Genomic DNA, 22416 nt, shown 5'->3' with positions numbered 1-22416 from the left:
TATACATTTTAACTGAGTCGTTAAGTCGTCGTTAGTCGTTACATGTAAGTGTTGTTTTGAAGCCTTTTGGTTAACGATCCTGTTAAGTGTTGTTAACCCATTGTTTATTATATCAAATGAGATGTTAAATTATTACATTATCATGATATTATGATGTATTAATATATCTTAATATGATATATATACAATTAAATGTCGTTACAACGATAATCGTTACATATATGCCTCATTTCGAAATCCTTAAGTTAGTAGTCTTGTTTTTACATATGTAGTTCATTGTTAATATACTTAATGATATGTTTACTTATCATAATACCATGTTAACTATGTATATATCCATATATATGACATCATATAGTTTTTACAAGTTTTAACGTTCGTGAATCACCGGTCAGCTTGGGTGGTCAATTGTCTATATAAAACCTATTTCAATTAATCAAGTCTTAACAAGTTTGATTGCTTAACATGTTAGAAATACTTAATCATATAAATATCAATTTCATTTAATATATATAAACATGAAAAAGTTCGGGTCACTACAGGCAGCCCGTTTCTTGGGGCCGTTTGCTGAGCCGTTTGGCAGGCCGTACTCCATACTGGCAGGCCGTATGGCAGGCCGTATGGCAGGCCGTATGGCAGGCTATTTCTGGTGCTGGTCTGCCTTGATTCCCTGGATCGTAACTTGATTTCTTGTCTTTCACCGTTTTTGCTCTAGAATCTTCATTTTAGCTCTGATTCTCTTGATTCTTTTTGCACCGCCTTCGTAATTACTTGTTCTTCAATTCTAACTGACGAAGTGGGTATTTTGTCGACAAAGTTCGAATCTTTCTTATTTTTTGGCCTTAATACCGGGGTGAAAACGTGACTTTTTAGCCGATATCACACCTCTTTGTTGGGCCGAAGTAGGCGACACACAAATCACCAGACCCGAACTCATTCATGAAACAACCAAGAAGATTGTTCAAATTTGAGATAGGCTTAGGACGGCTCGCAGTCGTCAAAAGAGCTGTATCGACATTAGACGCAATGACCTCGAATTCCAAGTCGGTAACCGTGTAATGTTAAAAGTCGCACCTTGGAAAGGTGTAATTTGTTTTGGGAAACGTGGGAAGTTAAATCCGCGGTATATTGGTCCTTTCAAAATCTTGGAACGTATTGGAACCGTTGCTTACCGATTAGATCTTCCGCCTCAATTGAGCTCCGTTCATCCTACTTTCCATGTATCAAACTTGAAGAAGTGCCTTGCCGAACTCGATATCGTCATCCCTCTCGAAGAGCTTACTATTGATGACTAACTTCATTTCGTAGAAGAACAGGTTGAAATTGTGGACCACTCCGTCAAAACGCTAAAACAAAGCAAAATCCCGATTGTCAAAGTTCGTTGGAATGCCAAAAGGGGGCCCGAATTTACTTGGGAAAGATAAGATCAAATGCAAAGAAATTATCCTCACTTATTCGTAGAGTTGGAAACGCAAGAACTCGATGAAGAAACAACGACTACTACACCTACTTAAATTTCGGGACAAAATTTCTCTTAAGGAGTAGGTAATGTAACATCCCGCCTTTTTCCGTTTACTTTCCGTTAAGTTAATTTAAGTCCGTTATTTAATTATAACATCTCTCGTTTACTCTGCGTATTTAAGGTAATTCTTTTGGTTAATTCACGCACCCGTATTTAAACTTGAGGGACCAAAGTTGTCAAGTGGGCAAAGTCATAACTAGGTCAACTAGTCAACTTCATCCTCCTCCATTCATTTCATCCTCCTCATTTTCCACTACTTCCACTTTTATGCTCTCAAACCCTCAAACACAAATTCATCATCTAAATTCGATCTAATAAGCGTTCTTCAAAACAAATTACATATTTGGAATCCTTGCATCTTCCTCTTCAAATCCATACCAACTTCATCTCATTTGGGTAACTTTCTAAAAACACTAAATTTCTTGTTCTTGATCTTTTAAACTTAAAAGTGTGTTAATTAGTGTCTATGGCTCAAGTCTAACATGAATATGTGATTTATATGCTTGTTCTTGTCATTTTGATGTAACTAGCTTAAACTTGAGATGGGTGTGTTTGATCTTGAGATTTAGTTGCTTAAATGTTGTTAGATGTTAAAAGTACATGTATTAAATGTGTTACTAGCATCACTAGCTTCAATTTGGTGTGTAGGTTGACATGAAAAAGCTTCATAAACATAATTGTCAAATTTATGATTTTTGAGTTAGGGTTGGGTAGAAGTAAAGTGAAATTTTGATGCTTTAAATGCCTTGCAATGTTGTTTGTAAGTGTTTAGTAGTATTGTATGCATAATTACCTACAAAACGGCATATTATATGTGTGCATTTAATTCCCGAGTCACCAAAATGTATTTATGAACTAGAAGCATTTATGATGAACATTAAATGAGCATTCAACTTGGATTTGATTATTTTAAAAGATGTTTTTGGATTATGAAAGGTGTTTAGTTGTATTCCTCATTAAATTACCTTTCCAACGATATAAGATACGTGTTTTGAATGTTTACGATTCATTAGTTGTGTTTGTTTGAAGTTTGGTTCGTGCACTTGTTAAAATTCAGAAACAGCATTTTCCCAGATACAGAAGCTCCGCTTCTGCACTAAGAGCGCCGCTCCTGGTCAGCCTTTTGTGGAGTTTTTCTTCAAACGTCAGGAGCGCCACTCCTGGAAACAAGAGCGCCGCTTCTGGGTCCTCAAGAGCGCCGCTCCTGGTATTGGTGCGCCGCTCCTGTGTAGAAAAAGTAGACTAACTTATTATGTGTTTTCACAAATTCAACCCCGCTTACTCGCAACTCCGATTAACATAAAACTTGGCTAACACGTTTATATATGATTACTAATTGAAGAAAAATTGTTGGATACCCGACCCGACCCCGTCGACATTGACTTTGACTTTGACCAAGTTTGACTTTTAGTCAAACTTAACCAAACTCTTATGCAATCGTTCTAACTTGTGTTTATACTTATATCTTGCATGAAACTTGACAATTTGACTCACATGCTATATTAATCGAGTCGTAACGAGCCATAGGACTAATTGAACAACTTTGACCGACCGTGTTTACCGATATTGATACAACCTATTTGTTTAGGTCAAGACTAGCATTTGTTCTTGCACACGTTTACTTTGTGAAGTACCTATTTATCTGTGCACTCAAGGTGAGATCATAGTCCCATCTTTTCAACAACTTTTATACTTTAAATCATGGGATGAGAGACATATATGTACCATACTTTTATGCTTTGAACACAAGTACGAAAACAAACATTCTACGTACGAGTTAGAACAAAAATGCCTCAATTTGATTATCATTAGTTACACTTGCCGGGTGTAAGCGAGAACTTATGTTGTATGGCCATATGGGTTTGACAAACCCACATTCGGACGGTTCGCTACCGTTATGCGGATGAAATATATTTTCGAGAATAAGTGTAGGTTCTAACACTATGTGTATGGGGTAACGTTAGTTAAGCCTTGATAATTGGGTGCTCGTGATAACAAATTTTAGAATGGTTTACTATTATTTCAACGTTATAAATCTTGTGGTTCAACTTACATACTCACTTACTAAACCTATGATTTCACCAACGTTTTCGTTGACAGTTTTCTATATGTTTTCTCAGGACCTTGAACGCTATGTGCTACATGCTTCCGCACTCTTTTTGATACTTGCTTGGATGTCGAGTATACATGCATGCATGGAGCATCTTTTGACTTAACTTAAATTGTGTCGCATAGGTTTCAATTATACTTAAAACGTTGTAACATGTTTAGTCGTTGAACTACTTTGTAAACTTTGAAACATCATTACTTTTGAAATGAATGCGACATATTTTGGTCAAACGTTGTTTTAAAGACTTATGACCACGTGACGGGACCTAAGTAGATCGCGCCGTCAATGACGATTTTGTCGGGTCGCTACATCGGTCCAGTTTTGAATATTAGTGGTCCGGTCGCCGGTTTTAATATCTCCAAATCGCGAAACTCGGTCCGATTTACGGTTTCATTAGGCCACCGGCCGGTTAAACCGGACCAGACCGAACTAACCATCATTGTTCTAGACATTGGCCCATCATTGTTTATATAATCTTATGATGGTCATTAAATAGAAAAATCATCAAAGAGATGATACTGCAGAACATGAATGTGACAAGAAACAAACCTTGCCGCTTGAAAGCTCAACACATTGAGCTATAAACATACTGAAAGGGACAAGAATGCATACAACATCCAAGAACAAAATCAAAGTATCTCTAAACTGAATAAGGCTATCACTATACTTTACAAATATTAAATAAACTTAAAAGCCAGCCACGAATAGAACCGATAATTTACATTCTCCAGCTATCAAAACCGCAACAGGTCATAAGATTAACCATTATTCACTAAAACTTAATCAATGCGTGAGCTCTACCCATCACCTCCTTCCCGTATAAATTTAGCGTTTTGTAAAGCTTGAACATATCAGTTTGCGTTGAACTTACATAAGCTACCCACATAAGCTACCCATTTTACCACTTCTTAATGGAAAGTAACAAATTACTTATTCAATGCTCTATTAAAAAAGTGAAGTTCAAAACCGTCAAACCGGACCAAACCGGACCAAACCAACCAGTTAGACGACTTTCTTGGTCTGCTCTGGTTTTACATCTGTTGAAACCGTGGTTGCCGGTTTGGTTTGAGATTTAGTCCAAACCGGACCAAACCGGACCGTGAACACCCCTAATTTGAACACTACAATATATAGTGGGATATATTTTTGAAAAAAAAGAGAAATTACATACGGAGTATTTGTTAAAGATATTTACATACTATTGTTGTTGTATTTGTTAAGATATATTTAAAGCAACATCTACAATCCGTAGTTATTTATAATAAGTATATCAGCCTAACAGCTGGTTGCCGTTTTCTGTTCAATTTTTTTTTTTTTTTTTTGCCTTTCCCCCCCTTGCACTGTCGTTTTGAAAGTAATGGTCGGTAGAAATAGTGTTTTCGGAGACGTCATGCTGACGTCATCATCACGTCATGCTGACGTCACCTTTTTCCCCTTAGAAAAATTGGTTGGCCACTCCTCCATCGTTCAAGCCACTCTATGCCATCATTGGTTTATTTATTTATTTTTTTGTTCAATTTTTCAAATTGGTTATTAACTTTCTGTTTGTACATTGTGCCAAAAAAAATTGTACATCATGCGGAAAAAGTTGTACATCTTGCTTAAAAGGTTGTACATTGGTCAGATCTGATATTTAGTAGATATGTTGGTGACTTTTGCCGGAAAATAGGTAACCACCGGCCACTGTAGTGAGCCGCCAGCGGTTTTAAACAAAACCATACACACACTGCAAAACTATATACAAAAATATATATACAAATAGTGCACAACAAAAAGAGCATACAACCGTTATTTTGTTGGTTGTCATTTTTGCCTGAAAGCAGATCGATGATGACGACTACCGAAAAAATAAAGAAACTGAAAAAAGTAGACCAAACCAAAGTATAGAAACTTTCTACACCTTAGGATTTGCAAATGTTTGTCGGTGATCAACAGTGGAATAAGGAAAAGAAGAGAAAAATGGGACGTTTTGTGGTGGTCACCGGCGGCCCGAGGATGGTTGTGTGGTGGCGGCGGCGATGGTTAATGTACGGAGGAGAATGAAAGGTTGGGTTAAGAAGAGAAATAAGATGAGAGAGAAATGAAAAGGGAGTTTGAGTTGCTGTAGAACATAAAGTAGTAGTCCAATGTAACATTTTTCACATTACTCCGTATTATTTAATCATAGATTGATAGGTAGTTATTATCATGGTCCCAAAGCCTTTTTTTTTTTCAGGCCCAACGAAGTGGGCTACCGGACCACCTACTAGTTACTATTATTTACTATAACTACTACTAATTGTTATTATATTCAAAATAAATTTTATGAAATTTATTTAAGAAATTGATAATTAAGAGTTTGAATAATTCAGGTGTTTAATAACCTTTTTATGAGTATTTCATTTGAACACGAGCTTAAAACGAATGCATATTTTAAAAAATAACGTTTAATAACTTCTTTATATACATACATACATATATATATATATATATATATATATATATATATATATATATATATATATATATATATATATATATATATATATATATATATATATATATATATATATATATATATATATATATGTATGTATGTATGTATGTATGTGTGTGTGTGTGTGTATCGTGGCCAAACAGAATGGACGAAAATAATCACGCACAAAAAACCCTTTGGTTTCTAATACTCACGTTAATATCAAAAAAATAACAATCTGAGTTGTTGAATGGAAACAAAAGCAACTTAAATACTTAAAAACAAATTAACTTAAAACTAGGAATGGACTAGATGAAAATAAAGATAGGCATGAGGAATTAGTTTTCATATTAAACTCTCATTGTGTCATCCGTATCCTTTCCTCCACTTGATGGACTCGCCAAAGTCACCCAAAGTTGTGGGCCAAATATCACTTGGGCCTGTATCCGTATATATATATATATATATATATATATATATATATATATATATATATATATATATATATATATATATATATATATATATATATATATATATAATTTCATTTTCATTTGTTGTTGCGAACATAACAGTACTATAAATTTTCAATTACCTCTTACCATACGTATCGTATCATTTTTATTTGTAGTTGCACTCTTTTAGTATAACAACAACAAAACTAAATACCACATAAGTGGTGTATGAGGAAAGTGAGATGTAGACAATTTTTCCTCAATCCGTGAATAAGATTATTTGTAGTGGTTGGGGGTGTGGGATTAGTGGTGGTGTGGGTGGGTTAGTGAAATGCTGTTGTGGTATTTAATTTTTAATTTTTGTGTTTTATTTAATTGTTATTTATATTTTATAAATACTTTTTAATTACAACGGCTATATTTGAACCGTTCTTTTAATTTAACGACTAGTTTTTTGCCCTTTCCCCTATATATACAACCACTCTTCTCAAATCATAACACACACTTCATCTCTTCTAAATCTCTCAAATCATAATACACACACACACACTTCGAAATGAGTCCGTTGAATGTTTGCGTTAAAGTTTATTACGGCAGTGAATTTGATTGAGAATTGATAAAATTATACCCCCGTAAGAAACACGAGATTATTACATGGATGTTCGTAAGTGCCCAAATTATATGTCATTGCTTGAGTTGCTCCAGCGAGACATAATTTACCCCTTCAAACAAATATGGTTTTTCAAAAAACCAACGCTCCTGCCTCGTTACTAGAAGAAGATCACGATTGGTTTGGTGTGATTGGGCAAGCCTTGTTATGTAACAAACCAATTACGCTTTACACCGAATGGATTGATGAAAGCTACGCCATTGAAGCAAGTGAAGATGAAGCTGTACCTGAATCTCCACTGTAACGATCCTGGAATTTCCAACATTTATTTATTAATAATTATTATTATTAATACGTGTGATTAAACGAATGTATGTTATTACATTTACATGTTGCCTTGATTGCTCGTACTTGACTTTTAAGGGCCCAAAACGTCTTTGTGACACCCGGAACTTTCACGAATAATATTTTTAGATATTATTTACATTCATGATTAAATTTATTAATCATTTTAATTAACTAAGGCTATTAGTTAGTTACTTGGGCTTTAATTGGTTTAACTTGTGATTTATTTGAACTTGGGCTTTGTTAGTGTAATGGACTCATGTTATTGGACTTCCAAGCCCACCCTACATTATTAATGGACTTAGTTAGCCCATGTCCTACACTTGTAAGTATCAATTAGATGGAGACTACTTAGTTTAATACTTGAAAGAATCTAGTTAGCTTGTTATCCCCATGCATGACCATTCATTAACCACCTTTATGAAGCTTTACATTCTAGTGACCACAAAACTTCTCCTTTCCCCCCCCATTTTCTGCTGAAAAACTGCAGCCCCTAAGCTCCCTTTAGGAGTGTTTTGTTTCATTTTCTTGTTTACTACTTCACTCACAAATCCTCTCAAAAATACACACAAAATCCTCTCAACTTTTCCTCTCTTTTTCTCTCTAGATTGTAAGCATTATGAACTTCTTTTCTTCCTTTTCTTTTCTTACAAAACTGAATTTATACACCTTAAATCATCATCATCTTTGTTGTTTGATTACTTGTTAGTTATAGTTGTTTACTTGTTGTTGTTACATACTTGTTACAAGAATCAACTTTCTAGTTAGATTCTTCTTTTATCTTGTAATTGCAAGAACACTCAAGAACATAGCTTACTAGTTATGATTCTACATATACTTTCTTAAAAGATTGCAAGTTCATGTGTTGATTAAACTCATACTTGAAGTTCATGAAGTAAACTTTAAAGTTTACTTTCTAAAGATCAAACTTTGGTTTGAATCTTTAAAGTATGAACAACCATGAACAAACTACATGTTTACTTAGTTACTTCTTCATTTATTGCACTTTAATTTCATGTAGTTAGTTTATTTTCAAGTTTAGAGTTCAATATTTCTATTATAGTTCATGTAAGTGTCAAACCTAAGACTTTGATGTAACTTTGGTTCATCAAACTACATGCAACTCTTAAGTGAGTTGTGCTTTATGTCTTAGACTTGCACTAGGGTTATGATGGTCAAGACTTGGTTAAGATGATGTATATACATCAATGAGTTGTACACTTGAAGCTATATGCATCAAGGATGAGAACCATGATGAACATCAAGCACCAAGACCACCGGAACCCCTTTTAAACTCACTGTTCTGTCCAAAACCTACTGACCTGATGATTCTGGAATAGACCAGTAGACCTGGGCTGTTCTAACCTTGATTTTTAGATAGAACTTTTCGAGTAGATAACTTTTCATATAAGACTCGTCTTAATCCGAGTTACGGTTTAGAGTCTACGGCCCTCCGAGCGTCACTATGTCCATTTACTTTTCTGTTTTCTGTGTACAGTTTCTGTTTTTCTGGTTTCTGTAACAGACCAGTACACCTGGGCTACTGTAACCTTGATTTTCAGATAGCTCAGTTCGTGTAGATAACTTTTCATATAGGACTCATCTTAATCCGAATTACGGTTTAGGATTTATGGCCCTCCGATCGTCACTATGTCCTTTAACGTTGTGCAGAAATTTCTGACCTACTCGCACTTAGACCGTGGCCACGGTCAAACCAAGACGAGTTTGCTTCTGTAAATTTTACCACACTTAAGGGACTCAGAGACGGAGCCATGGCCACTGGTCTCACCTTAATTCAGTAAGGGTAGAGGCCGTGGTGACTGACTAAAGTCAGACTTTGTTGAAAACTACTTTCATAAACGAAACTTACTTTACGCCTTTTGTTTAATGATGATTGATGATGACCCTTAAGACCTTAAATACATACTTTTAAACCTATTAAGATGATTTACTGACTTAGTACTATTTGACTTAGGTTGAGGACTTCGGACCATTTACTTGCACACCTTTCCCGACTACTACTTTACCGCTACATATCATTGTGAGTTATAGCATTCCCGTTTTACTTTAACTTATTTTGGGAACTGAGAATACATGCGGATTTTATGTTTTACATACTAGGCACGAGTACTTAAACTTATATATGTGTGGGTTATATAACGGCAGAAACATTCCCTTTAGCTCGGTAACGTTTAATCATTGGTTTATGAACCGGTGAACGCGAATCTTAGATATGGATCCATAGGGTTTGACATCCCCACTCGGGCTAGTCGCGCTAGCAGTCAACGAGTGTTTAATACTTCGTAAACATACGCACTCGCCAAGTGTACTTTCAGGGGGTATTTTAAACGTTAAGTTAGTTACCAAGTGCCCACGGTTAACATATACTTTATCATACTGTTTTGAAACGCTCTTTGTAGCACTGAAATCTCGTGGCCTACCTTACATACTGTTATACTTAAACTATAGCTCACCAACCGTTGTGTTGACGTTTTTAAGCATGTATTTCTCAGGTGCTTGAGGTTGCTTCCGCTGTGTACTAGTCGTGCTGTAGAACCCGCTGCTTAGAGTTGTTATCGCATGACTACTTATCTTGCATTGAAACTTATTTACTTTTGAAACTATGTTATGTAACGACCTTTGGGGTCACGTACACTTATTTATTGCTTCTACTTAGCGAAGCATGTTTTTGGAATGTAAAACATTTGATGTCGGTTATGACATCACCTTTTTATCGTGAATGCAACTTCTTTAATTACAGCATATAGTACTTAACCTTGTAATGATCCTGTTGTTGATGATTCGTACACGATGGTTTTGTACGGGGCATCACATCCACCGTTTCAGCAATACGATATTCGCGATTACGAAGATTGATGAATGTGTTTGTTGAAGATAGCCGTTAGGAATTAAAGTAATCATTTTTAGGAAAGTATGTTGTTGTTCTTTTTTTTTTTAGAAAATAATGTAATCGTTTAAGAAATATTGAAATAAACGGCTATATCTTTAAAATAGAAAAACAATTCATAAATATAAATAAACATAAAGTACATTAATTGAACTTACTAAAACGAAACATTACATAAATTTAAAATCCCTAAACGAAACTACTCATCATTAGCAGTACGAAAGTAAGGTGATAAGTTTCAAATGTGCTCGGTTAAATTTGCCTCTAACTTCCTGTGAACTTGCCTATCTCTTATTTCCTTAACCCTTGCATCTTGATCCCTCAAATCCCTTTCAAATCGTCGTGGTGGGTTCCTTTCTATCATTCTTTCTTCTCTCCTTCCAATAACAAATCCGTTATTTTCTTGAATCATGTTATGTAATACGAGACAAGCATACATATGTCTTCTAATTTTGTTGAAGTCCAAAGATCTCGCTGGAGTTTTTAACATTGCAAATCTACCCTGTAATACTCCAAATGCACACTCAATATCTTTTCTGGCACTTTCTTGAAATCGTTTAATTTTTTTTCGCGGTTCGTCTGTTGGAGCATGGGGTGCTTTGACCAACATAGCCCAATCAGGGTATATACCATCACCTAGGTAATACCCTCTATCGTAATGATGCCCGTTTACATCAAATGGTGAAGGAGGAGCAGTTCCGTCCTTTATACTGTTGAACAACGGTGAGGCATTTAAAACGTTAATGTCGTTGTTTGCACCTGCCATACCAAAGAATCTATGCCATATCCACAAATCTTGAGAGGCGACTGCTTCAAGCATTATGGACGGTCCCTTTTTATCACCTCTAGTATATTGTCCTTGTCACGCAACATGACAATTCTTCCACTCCCAATGCATACAATCAATACTACCAAGCATACCCGGTAAACCATGTTTTTGGGCGTGAAAATTATAAAGCCGAGCAATATCTTCTGTTGTTGGCTTTCTCAAATACTCTCTCGCAAACAAATGAAATACGCATTTGCAAAAATTATCTAAACATAAAGCAGCAGTTTTCTTACCAATTTTTATGTATTCGTCAAACAAATCAGGTGTAGTTTCATACGCCATTTGACGTATGACTGCAGTACACTTTTGTAGTATTGTCAAACTTTGACGACCAGCTGCATCAAGACGTTCTTTAAAATACATAAAATAATCGGGAATATCGCTACTATTAAAGTTAGATATACCTTCGATTATTCGGAGAAATAATTGACGACTCATTCGAAAACGTCGCTTGAATATGTTTTCCGGATACACTGGTGAATCCGCAAAATAATCATTGAATAACCTCTCAGCCGCAATTTCACAATCCCTCGGAATATAAACCCGGGTTTCGAAGGACTCGCTAACTACTAACTTCTCTCTCCACTTCTTCTTCCGCCAAATTACTAACAAAATTAACAATTTTTCATCATCCGAATCGTCATCAATAATAAACTCGAGCATCTTGAATGTTTTATCCATTAAAAATGTTTATAGTGATTAACTTGAAAAGAAAAATAAGATTGAAAGAAAGATTTGTTTTAGAATGAGTAAAATTAAGGTGTATATATAGGATAAATAATATAGGATTTTTTTTTTAATTTCCAACGGATACATGATGTATCTAATGAAACACCGACACGTGGCATCACAAACCCAACAATGCCGTTGCCGATGCCGTTGCAGGGCCACGACCAGACCCCTTTTTTGCTCGATCCACGCGACGATACTTGGGACCAGAGGCGTTGCCCCATGCCACGTAGGCGGGGACGCCGTTGCCTTCTCACCGATACAACAGGTCTAAAGACAAGTCATTTCTCCACCCAAAGTGAAAACACTCTCAAAAGTAGAGAAAGTCATCTCTCTCTCTCTATTCGACGGATAGAGAGATTGTTTCCGAGTGGACCTCCGGCCAATAAGTAGGATTTTTTTTTTAAAAATAAAAATAAAATTTACACGCCATAACTAATTTACGAGTCGATCATAACTAATCATTAAAAATTCTTATAATTAAACTGTATATTAATATACTTTATATTAATATAAATTCTTTATATTTTGTTTACATATAAAAGTTAAGGGCATTGAGGAACTTTGTTTTATTATTCATATATATTTATGAAAGCGGATTATTAATTTATTAATTTGAGACATCTGAAAAAGGAATATTGAAGTATTAAGATTGGACAGAGGGATTATTCAATTTCAAAGGAGAACACTCTAAACGATTAAATCAACTCTTTTGGTATAGGAGGTGATCCTCACACACCACTATTTAATCTATCTACACCTAATTTACTATTATATCATTAATTATTAATTATACTTAGCATAATAATATAAGTTCTAACTTCCTAGAATAATTTAAGGGTATAACTGTGAACTTATGATAGAAAAGTGTAGATAAATAAAAAAAATGTTGTGTTAGAGTATTGTATATTTGTATATAAGAATTAATAATATAATAATAAGAATAATTAATAATTAATAATCACAATTAATAACATAAACTTATAGTTACAACAAACATTCTTTTATCACCATCTGTATGACTGTATGACACTATGAATTATTATGATGATGACTCAAAGTTGAAATGTGAAACCCCAAAATCATAAATCTCTGAGGGAGGAAGGAGGGAGGGAAAACTAACGCATCCGAAAAAACCGCTTCAAATGTGCTCATCATACATTCTGTATCTATAATTAATTGTACGTCTTAGCTTTCAGCAAACGCAAACACAAAACCACAATCACAATCACAGTGACTGTTAATGGATAATTACTGTCCACAGCAATCGGTGATCCCGATGTTCCTCTACTCATCTTCATCTTCTTCCAATCATTTGATCGAATTCGAGCATTTGATTGCAAATCGACGCAATTCGTCGTCGTTTTCACCGTCTGTAACTGATGTTATTAGTAATATGGAGGTTTATTCGCCTGCTTATTACGCCACGTGTAGTGTAGGTGGCATTTTCAGTTGTGGACTCACTCATATGGCGGTTACTCCACTTGATATCATTAAATGTAATATGCAGGTGTGTATTTAGCTGTATCTATAGTTCGTATGAATGTTTGACTGTATGATGATAACCTAGGGCTTCAATTTTATTTAAAGGTATTGTTACTATTTTTTAATACTGTAACTGAAATATAATTGTGAGGCTTACAATACGCCTCTGTTTAGCTAATTGCTTAATGTTTTAATATGATACAGTATATGATATGATATGATATTATTAGGTTTAATTCTTGTTTGATACTTGATTTAGAACATTGTGAACTGCATTTCGGATGTGGATATATGATAACGAAGGTGTATGTATTGTGTCTTGATGTTGTCTAGAGCAAAATAATAATGAAACTAAGCTTTTGTGATTAATTGGTTGTGTGCTGAAAAAGCTACAGCAATTTGAGTAGTTAAATTAAGTTAGTGATGATACTAAAATGAGAATTTAGCGAAAACTAATTAACAATCAAACAGGAGTAACTATGCATATGTAAGTTGCTGAAATCGGTATTAGAGTAGACAAATCTGAACTTGATATGAAATGATTAACATTTGGTTACCTTATAATGGACAAGGTTTAGAATGATTTAATAAAAATTAGGTGTCTTCTGTGTGTTGCTCATAATTGTAGATGCATTGTGCAATCAAATGTTTATGATGCATGTGCGGTCGTTACAGTCATTGTAAAGCGCGGGATAGCTGAAGACGGAACTCCAATATTTTTGAACATGTGTGTGTGTGTGTGTGTATGTGTGTGTCATCCTTGTATGGCTTAACAGATATTTTATGTATATCTATATCATCAGATTAACCCTGCAAAATACAAGACAATTGCTTCTGCTTTCGGTACATTACTGAAAGACCAAGGAATTAAAGGATTTTTTACCGGATGGGTGCCAACATTACTAGGTTACAGTGCACAGGGTGCTTGCAAGTTTGGGTTTTATGAATTTTTTAAGAAAGCCTACTCTGACATTGCTGGTCCAGAAAATGCAGCCAAGTTTAAAACATTGATCTACCTTGCAGGTTCTGCATCTGCAGAACTTATTGCTGATATTGCCCTTTGTCCTTTTGAGGCAGTTAAGGTTCGGGTCCAAACAAATCCTGGATTTCCAATAGGTTTATCAGATGGCTTCTTTAAGCTCATTAATGCTGAAGGCACGTCTGGGTAGGATCCTAGGTTCTAACAAATTTTAGATTGCCTCTAGTTATGTATGCCTCTCTGACCAGTTGTTATATTTTTTGTTTATTTACAGGCTGTACAAGGGGCTGGGACCTCTTTGGGGGCGACAGATCCCATGTAAGTTGATTATTCACTTAAATTTGGTTGATCGAACTGCATCACAGATTAAATATTATGTAGGGATCTTGTTCTTGATTTCGGGGTAGCATTATTTATTGCCATTTATGTCAAAAGTCCAATAGAAGAGTTTTGAATGTTACTTGAATGGTGTTTAAGTGGTGGAAAACATGTATATTTCTTCAGATACGATGATGAAGTTTGCATCTTTTGAGATAATCGTGGAGATGTTATACAAGCATGTCATCCCCATACCAAAAGATCAATGTAGCAAAAGAGTGCAGCTTGGAGTTAGCTTTATTGGTGGGTATGTTGCTGGTGTACTGTGTGCCGTGGTCTCTCACCCAGCTGATAATTTGGTGTCTTTCCTCAACAATTCCCAAGGGGCTACTGTTGGCAGTGTAAGTAGCATCAATGTTCCTTTATCTGCATATGTTCTCACCTCATTATTGTGTTGTGGACGGCTATATGCATGTTCATAAGTTTGTTAAAATTTGAATTTATTCGTTTAGCTTATCAACTATGATGCAGGCTGTAAAGAAGTTAGGTCTGTTGGGTCTTCTTACTCGTGGTCTTCCTATTCGTATTTTGATGATCGGCACCCTTACTGGAGCACAATGGGGAATCTATGATGCTTTCAAAGTTCTTGCTGGCCTGTAAATTTCTCATCCTTTAAATCCTTGATATGATTTACAGATTCTTCATTCTGTAAAGCATAAGGTTAAATTTCTGCAATTTTGTTGGTTAACATCATGTGTTTTTTTTTTTTTTTGTAGGCCTACTACTGGTGGTGCTCATCGCCTAGGTGCAAAAGGACAAGGTAACTGCTGGGTAACTGACAAAAATAAGTGATTCTAGATACTGAAACGCAATAATAAGGCTTTGAGTCGTATTTTTAAGAGTAAATAGCATGCGTATTCATGATGCCCATACTAGGTTAGTGTAGAGACTTTTCCAGGCAATTCGGGAACTTTTTTGTTACCTAAACTGTTTAGCTGCCTTTACTAGAACCATTTTGTATAGACGATGGGCCCGTCTTCCTTCATTTTGGCCATCTAGTGAGATGTACTGCTTTTTTTCCAAGGAACTTGTGCTAAGCAGAATTTTGTTATGAATGGCAATTTCCAAGTATCTCCAATGTTGCAACCAGATACTTCAAATCTTAGACTAAATCTGTTATGCACCAATCATCACATCGAATCAGTTAATCCTTTAGTCATTGTAGTTCTTCATTGTTTTATTAAGAGAAGAGGACATGAATGTAGAAACTATAAAAACCATCATAGTTATTAAAAATTAATATGATATCCAGTTTATACTACAAGGTCAAGCAAACATATATAAAAATTTAATAATGCATAGGTGTGGTGGATGAAGTAATTTGGATGTGGGAATTGATATAGCCACCATCCAAATTACTTCTTCCACCATAAACTCACCATAAACTGTGCATTAATTGGTTGTAATGTACAACTAAATAATGCATAGGTGTGGTGGATGAAGTAATTTGAATGATGGATATATCATTATCCTATGTATGATCCTTCTCATTACAGCCCTCATGCCGTTGTAAAGCCATACCAGACTCCATTCTCTGTTTCCATGCTGATGTGCTAAAACTAAAAACCTATCCACCAATAAATTACTAAGTTTGAAAATGAACTTGAAACTTGACCCACGATTCCATACTTCAAAGCTGTAAATGTCTCAATTAACAATGACAATATCAACCTTCTTACATAAAAATTGATCAAAATGGGCTGTAATGTATTCTCAAGAGGTCAAATGGGTAAAAATGTCCCAGCCGGGTCAAATGGGTCGAGAGTCGTGCAATATATTAACAAATGATTGAAAACTCATCTATAGTATCATATAAATATCTAAAATGATGATGTTATAGTCTTATAGATAAGGATTATTCAAGTTTTAAAAAAAAAATCAAGAATAAAGAAAAAATTTCTAAGACCTTCACGATGATGTCATTAAAATACTTAATTATTTTTAATAAAAATATTAACATGTTAATTGTATAATATATGAAGCATTATGTACAACCTTATAATAAAATAACCCCATAACTATAAGTACAATATTTGAAGCATCATGTACAACTTTATGGTAAAACATCCTCATGACCATATGTACAATATTTTGAAATATTATGTACAATATTATGATAAAACACCTCCATGACCATATGTACAAACTTTAAAACAAATTGTACAATTTATTACCAAACATTCCATAAACACATGTACAAACTTTAAACCATATTGTACAACTTTCATATATTAATTGTATTTAAGTTTTTTAAAAAATAAATTAAAGAGACATTTGTTATTACTAATAAATTATTTTTAAAAATATAAATACTCAATTTTAGAGTAAACTTTATTATTATTATTCAAATATGGGTTCTCTTTACATGATTAATTACGTTACAAATGTATGCGAAATACATGTTCAATAAAATGTTGTAATGTAGCTTTTATGACAAGAAAAATAATAATTGCGATGAATATTGGAAGAAAGTGGTGGGAGAATAAATGTAGTTCATTTGTTCTGACCAAGTTAAGTATATCAATATATTTGTAAAAACGACAAGTTTCTTAGTCGGAATCTGTGGTTTCACGGGTCATTAAACTAAATGACTTTAAATTTTACATTCACTTAATACCTAAAACATATCATTTAACTGTTTCGTTTAAACAAACCCGTAATGTCACGGGTCATTTCACTAGTATCACATTATTATACTATGTGGATGTAAGCGTCTGATTTTATAAACGGGGTTTGGGTAACTTGCTTCACACACATAAATATATGAAAAACTTGCAACTTAGCAAGACGATAGAAAATTACAAAGAAAGTAAATGATTTTGTTTTCATAAAGACCAAGAAACGACATCTTTTAGACTTCATTGTTCTTTGCTCGTATGAATGGTGTTCTTTTCGGTTAAATAAGTCTAGGTTCAACCGGTCTTTGTGGATACAAAATCCTGTACTTTCTTTGTAATTTTCTAGCGTTTTGCTAGCTTTTCATATATTTATAAGTGTGTGAAGCCAGTTACCCGAACCCTTAATGACATTTACATCGACATAGTATAATAATTAAGTGATATGGAGTATCAATCACTAGTTGACGTTGTTGTGTGTCTTGTTGATTATCATCTTTTTACCACAAATAACGTAATGCAGGGTTATCTCCTTAATTTATAAGTGTTTTATTTTTTTAACAGAAATTTTTTCATTACTACCACCCCTCTAGTAAGCAACTAAAAAGGGGAAAACGGACACAATTACACAGGTTTTAAAAGGCACTCGCTCCACATCAATTTTTCCTCTATTCGAAATTCAAGCATACGAGAAACTACAAATGGAATCAAATTATTAAGCTTTCTTCATAACTTCTCCGACGAATATCACGTTGTTCATATACCTCTAAATGTGCCACACGGGTGCTGCAGTCATAATAACAAACATCTTTTTCTTTAATAATTTGTTTGCACGCCAATCATCAAACCAAGACATTACTTCTGACCAGTTTGGAAAAACTGGAATTGGAATGTCATTCCATACTCTAATCTATCGCCAAAGGTCTATTGCTAGATGACACCCGAAAAAAATATGGTTCACGGTCTCTATCCCATATGCACGAAACACAATCCATTTGCTCAAGCTCCACACCTCTACGAAATAAGTTTGAACGTGAAGGTAACCTGTCAGGAGCTAAACACCATAAAAATATATTAATTTTACGCGGGATGTAATTCATCCATCTTGTACATGTTTCGAATGTCGGTAACAACTTTTCATCGATGTGATCCCGTGTCATATTAATAGTGAAGTCCACCTCCCCGTTTAGAACCCACTGCCAAGAATCATGATTATTAGAAATAACCATATTACCCAAATCGCATATCACATTGTGGAGAAAAACCTCATTACGTGGCCCAATATCCCTGGACCAGGCCCAAGTCCATCCTAATCCTAACTCTAGATGAAATGATCTCCCATATTTATAACGCAGCTCGCCATTACCCAACCAGTTGTCTTTCGAAAAACGAAATGATAGACCATCATCATCTTAACATAAAGTATATTGTTAGGGATCAAACCCCTAGATTTTAATTTGCACAATGATTTGACAATATTATGCCAAACTCATCTGCAATGAATTGGTTTACCATCTAAACCCCCACTATCCCCATGTAGCGCTGAAACAACCGCAACCCACATTGCATTCGACGTTGTTACAAACCTCTATATCCATTTAAAAAGAAGACCGTAATTTAACGCTCTAAGACTACCAACATCACATCTAACCTGCATGTGACGCCAATAATTGATTCCAACTCACCCAATGCAATTTTTTTGTTACCCTCATTGCTCCCCCAAAAGAAATCAGCCCTTAATCTTTCTAAATTGTCTAACACCTTTTCCGGACATTTAAACAAAGAAAGGTAATAAACCCTCAAACTTCCCATTACCGCCTTTGTAAGAGTTAGCCGACCTTCGAACGATAACAAACTGGCTTACCACCCCGATATTTGTTTGCAAAATTTATCATCCAATTATTTTCAATTTGCTAGAGTATTCATGTTAACGATTATCAGAAGCTCCAAAAATGTGAAAGGAAACGTACCTTTTCAACAACCGAACTCTTGAACGTATTCATCTTACTTAATCCAAGGCCGAATTTGTAAGTGTATGTTCGTGATAAAATAAATGGACCCTTATAAACGTTGATATTTGTTAGATAGTAAAAAATAGTTGTTCCACCAATGAGCAATAGCTCAACTGGTACTCGTTACTTTAGAAGTCGGGAGCCCCATGTAGGGAAAGAAGCCTTTAAAAAATTGGCGTATGTTAATAACCGTGAAAAACAAGTATTTTACTTTTGACATTTATGCCGAAATCAACCTACTCGCAGATTTGACCCCTCTCGAGGCTGTATCAACTTACTTATAGTTCTAATCAGTGGATACATCGATTACTATACTATCTTTTAGGAGGAAGCCCTTCAGGATATACTCGCATCTGCCACTCATGGGGCATTCCATAGATATATTTCACATGCATTTTGATCCTTTCATAGCGGGTTTGGTGGTTTGCTAAAGGCAGCATAGGGTTTGCGTATCCTTGACGGTCTACACATGTGAGATATAGCTGTTTCTTTGTTAAATTGTGTGAACTTTGAAAGTTAAGGTTTGAGTACAATCTATTATTACTATTTATTAAAAGAGGATCTTGATGATGTCATTAAAAATATATCTCAAGCTTAAATTTTTTTTTTTCCTTAAAAAACATCTATGATAATGTCATTAAAATAATTAATTCTATTTAATATAAATTAAAACATGTTAAACAATGTATAATATAGGAAGCATTATGTACAATCTTATTCTAAAACACCTCATACAATATATGTACAATATTTGAAGCATTATGTACAACCTTATGATAAAACACCCACATGACTATATGTAAAATATTTGAAGCATTATGTACAACATTATAATAAAACACTTCAATGACCATATGTACAATTTTAAAACAAATTGTACAATCTTTTACAAAACACCCCATGAACACATGTACAAACTTTGAAGCATATTATACAACTTTTAAATAATAATTGTATTTTAATTATTAGAAAAATCTATGAGGCATTCGTTAATTATTACTAATAATTATTATTAAATGTAAATATTCATTCTTAAGCAAAATTAATAATAATAATAATAATAATAATAATAATAATAATAATAATTATTATTATTATTATTATTATTATTATTATTATTATTATTATTATTATTATTATTATTATTATTATTATTGTATTATTATTATTATTACTATTATTATTATTATTATTATTATTATTATTATTATTATTATTATTATTATTATTATTATTATTATTATTATTATTATTCAAATATAGGTTATCTTTACAGGATTAACTACGTTACATATGTATGTTAATTACATGTCTCAACAAAAGGTTGTAATGTAGGCTTTTATGACAAGGAAAAAATAGTAATTGTGATGAACATTGGAAAAAGGGTGGTGGGAGAATAAAGGTAGTTCCTTTATTTTGGCAAGTTGCATCAATATGTTTATAGTTTATCTTTGATTATTTCGGATGCATATTCGCCAAAATATTTGTGGTACGCTTTCGATGTAATTATTTGCTATATGCATATTATAAACTTCAGTAAATTAGTTATTTTTCCAAATAATTTGGTAAGTATTCTCTACAATAGTATGTTTAACTTGGATTATTTAATAAATCATTGATTTCACGAGTCCTGTAACTAATAGTATAATATAATATTGATATACGTTATACGTAGTAATTAGTGAGTACAAAAAGTTAGATACGGTAGTGGGCCGAGTGAGTAGATTTTGGGGATTGAGGCTGAGCCAAAATGATTCTGTTATTAGACATAAAGATAATTAAGCCCATTTATAGCTCTTGTAGTTTTTTTCTTATTATTATTTTTTTGTTATTTTTTTTTTGTAATCTGGATATTCAACTCTTTTCTTAACTGACTAATTTCAGGGTGTAACGACCCTGGATTTTCCTACTTATATTATTAATATTTATTATTAATACTTGCGTGTTAATAAATGTATTCTTATACATTTTACTTGTTACCGTATTTGACTTTCCATGTCCCGACTCGTCTTTTCGACGCGTGCTTTTCACGAATATTATTTCGAATATTATTTACGTTAATAATTAATTATTATTAATTATTTCTAATTAACTAATGTAAGTAGTTAATTACTTGGGCTTTTTACTAATTTGTTGCTTACTTATACTTGGACTTATATTATTGGACTTGGAAGCCCACCCTACATTACTTAATGGACTACTAGTAAGCCCACTATTATGCTAATGATTCTTTAAGGTTAAACTTGGATTAATTAGTTAATTGAGGAGACAAAAATGTTCAAGCATGCAAGCACCAACTTTCCATGCATTTAACTTATTACTCTTTGATAATGCTAAAAAAGAACATATATTTAGTATCAATATCCTTCCAATATGTAAAGCTTTAGTTAATATTGTTCTATTTTTATGTAATAATCGTTTAAATAAATAAGTGCGAAGACAAAAGAAGAAAACGACGATTTGAAGACGCAAACGACCAAAAAGCTAAAAAGTACAAAGTACGATCCAAGTGGTTCAAATTATTGATGAGAAACGTCTAGAAATTACAAGAGTACAAGCCGCAAAATGCAAAGTACAAGATATTAAATTATACGAAAAGGCGTTCGAAAATCCGGAACCGAGACATGAACCAACTATCAACGTGCGACTCAACGGTGCTAAAATTACAAGTCAACTATGCACAAAAATATAATATTATATATAATTAATTATATATATATATATATATTATATATTATTTTAATCAAAGCAGCCACGTTTAATTCATTTGGTGAGCTGAAATCCGAAGCTCCGCACTCGCGGAGCTGTGAAGCACAAAACCTCCGCACTCGCGGAGCTGTACAGTTCAAAGTGGGCCTATAAAAGGCCGCGCATTCTGATCGATTTCCTTACATCTTTTTCTTTTCCTTTCTATGTAACGTATATATATATATATATATATATATATATATATATATATATATATATATATATTTATAATATAA

General features: G+C 33.8%; 3 protein-coding genes across 3 annotated transcripts; 1 reads left to right on the top strand and 2 right to left on the bottom strand.

The window, feature by feature from the left end:
• Positions 1-10643: 10643 nt before the first annotated feature.
• On the bottom strand, positions 10644-11225 carry LOC139889385 (protein ALP1-like). Its single transcript, XM_071872342.1, has one exon. It carries the CDS (start codon positions 11223-11225, stop codon positions 10644-10646), a length of 582 nt encoding a protein of 193 aa, XP_071728443.1.
• Positions 11226-11267: 42 nt separating this feature from the next.
• On the bottom strand, positions 11268-11915 carry LOC139889384 (uncharacterized). Its single transcript, XM_071872341.1, has one exon. The coding sequence runs from the start codon at positions 11913-11915 to the stop codon at positions 11268-11270; it is 648 nt and encodes a 215-aa protein (XP_071728442.1).
• A 1151-nt stretch (positions 11916-13066) lies between these two features.
• LOC139892587 (mitochondrial phosphate carrier protein 3, mitochondrial-like) lies at positions 13067-15823 on the top strand. Its single transcript, XM_071875696.1, has 6 exons — positions 13067-13473; positions 14252-14613; positions 14702-14745; positions 14932-15146; positions 15277-15401; positions 15522-15823. Exons 1-6 carry the CDS (start codon positions 13207-13209, stop codon positions 15595-15597), a joined length of 1089 nt encoding a protein of 362 aa, XP_071731797.1. The 5' UTR covers positions 13067-13206; the 3' UTR covers positions 15598-15823.
• Positions 15824-22416: the final 6593 nt, after the last annotated feature.

This window comes from Rutidosis leptorrhynchoides, chromosome 2, assembly GCF_046630445.1.
Source record: "Rutidosis leptorrhynchoides isolate AG116_Rl617_1_P2 chromosome 2, CSIRO_AGI_Rlap_v1, whole genome shotgun sequence".
Taxonomy (NCBI): Eukaryota; Viridiplantae; Streptophyta; class Magnoliopsida; order Asterales; family Asteraceae; genus Rutidosis; species Rutidosis leptorrhynchoides.
This window is presented reverse-complemented; position numbering and strand designations above follow the sequence as displayed.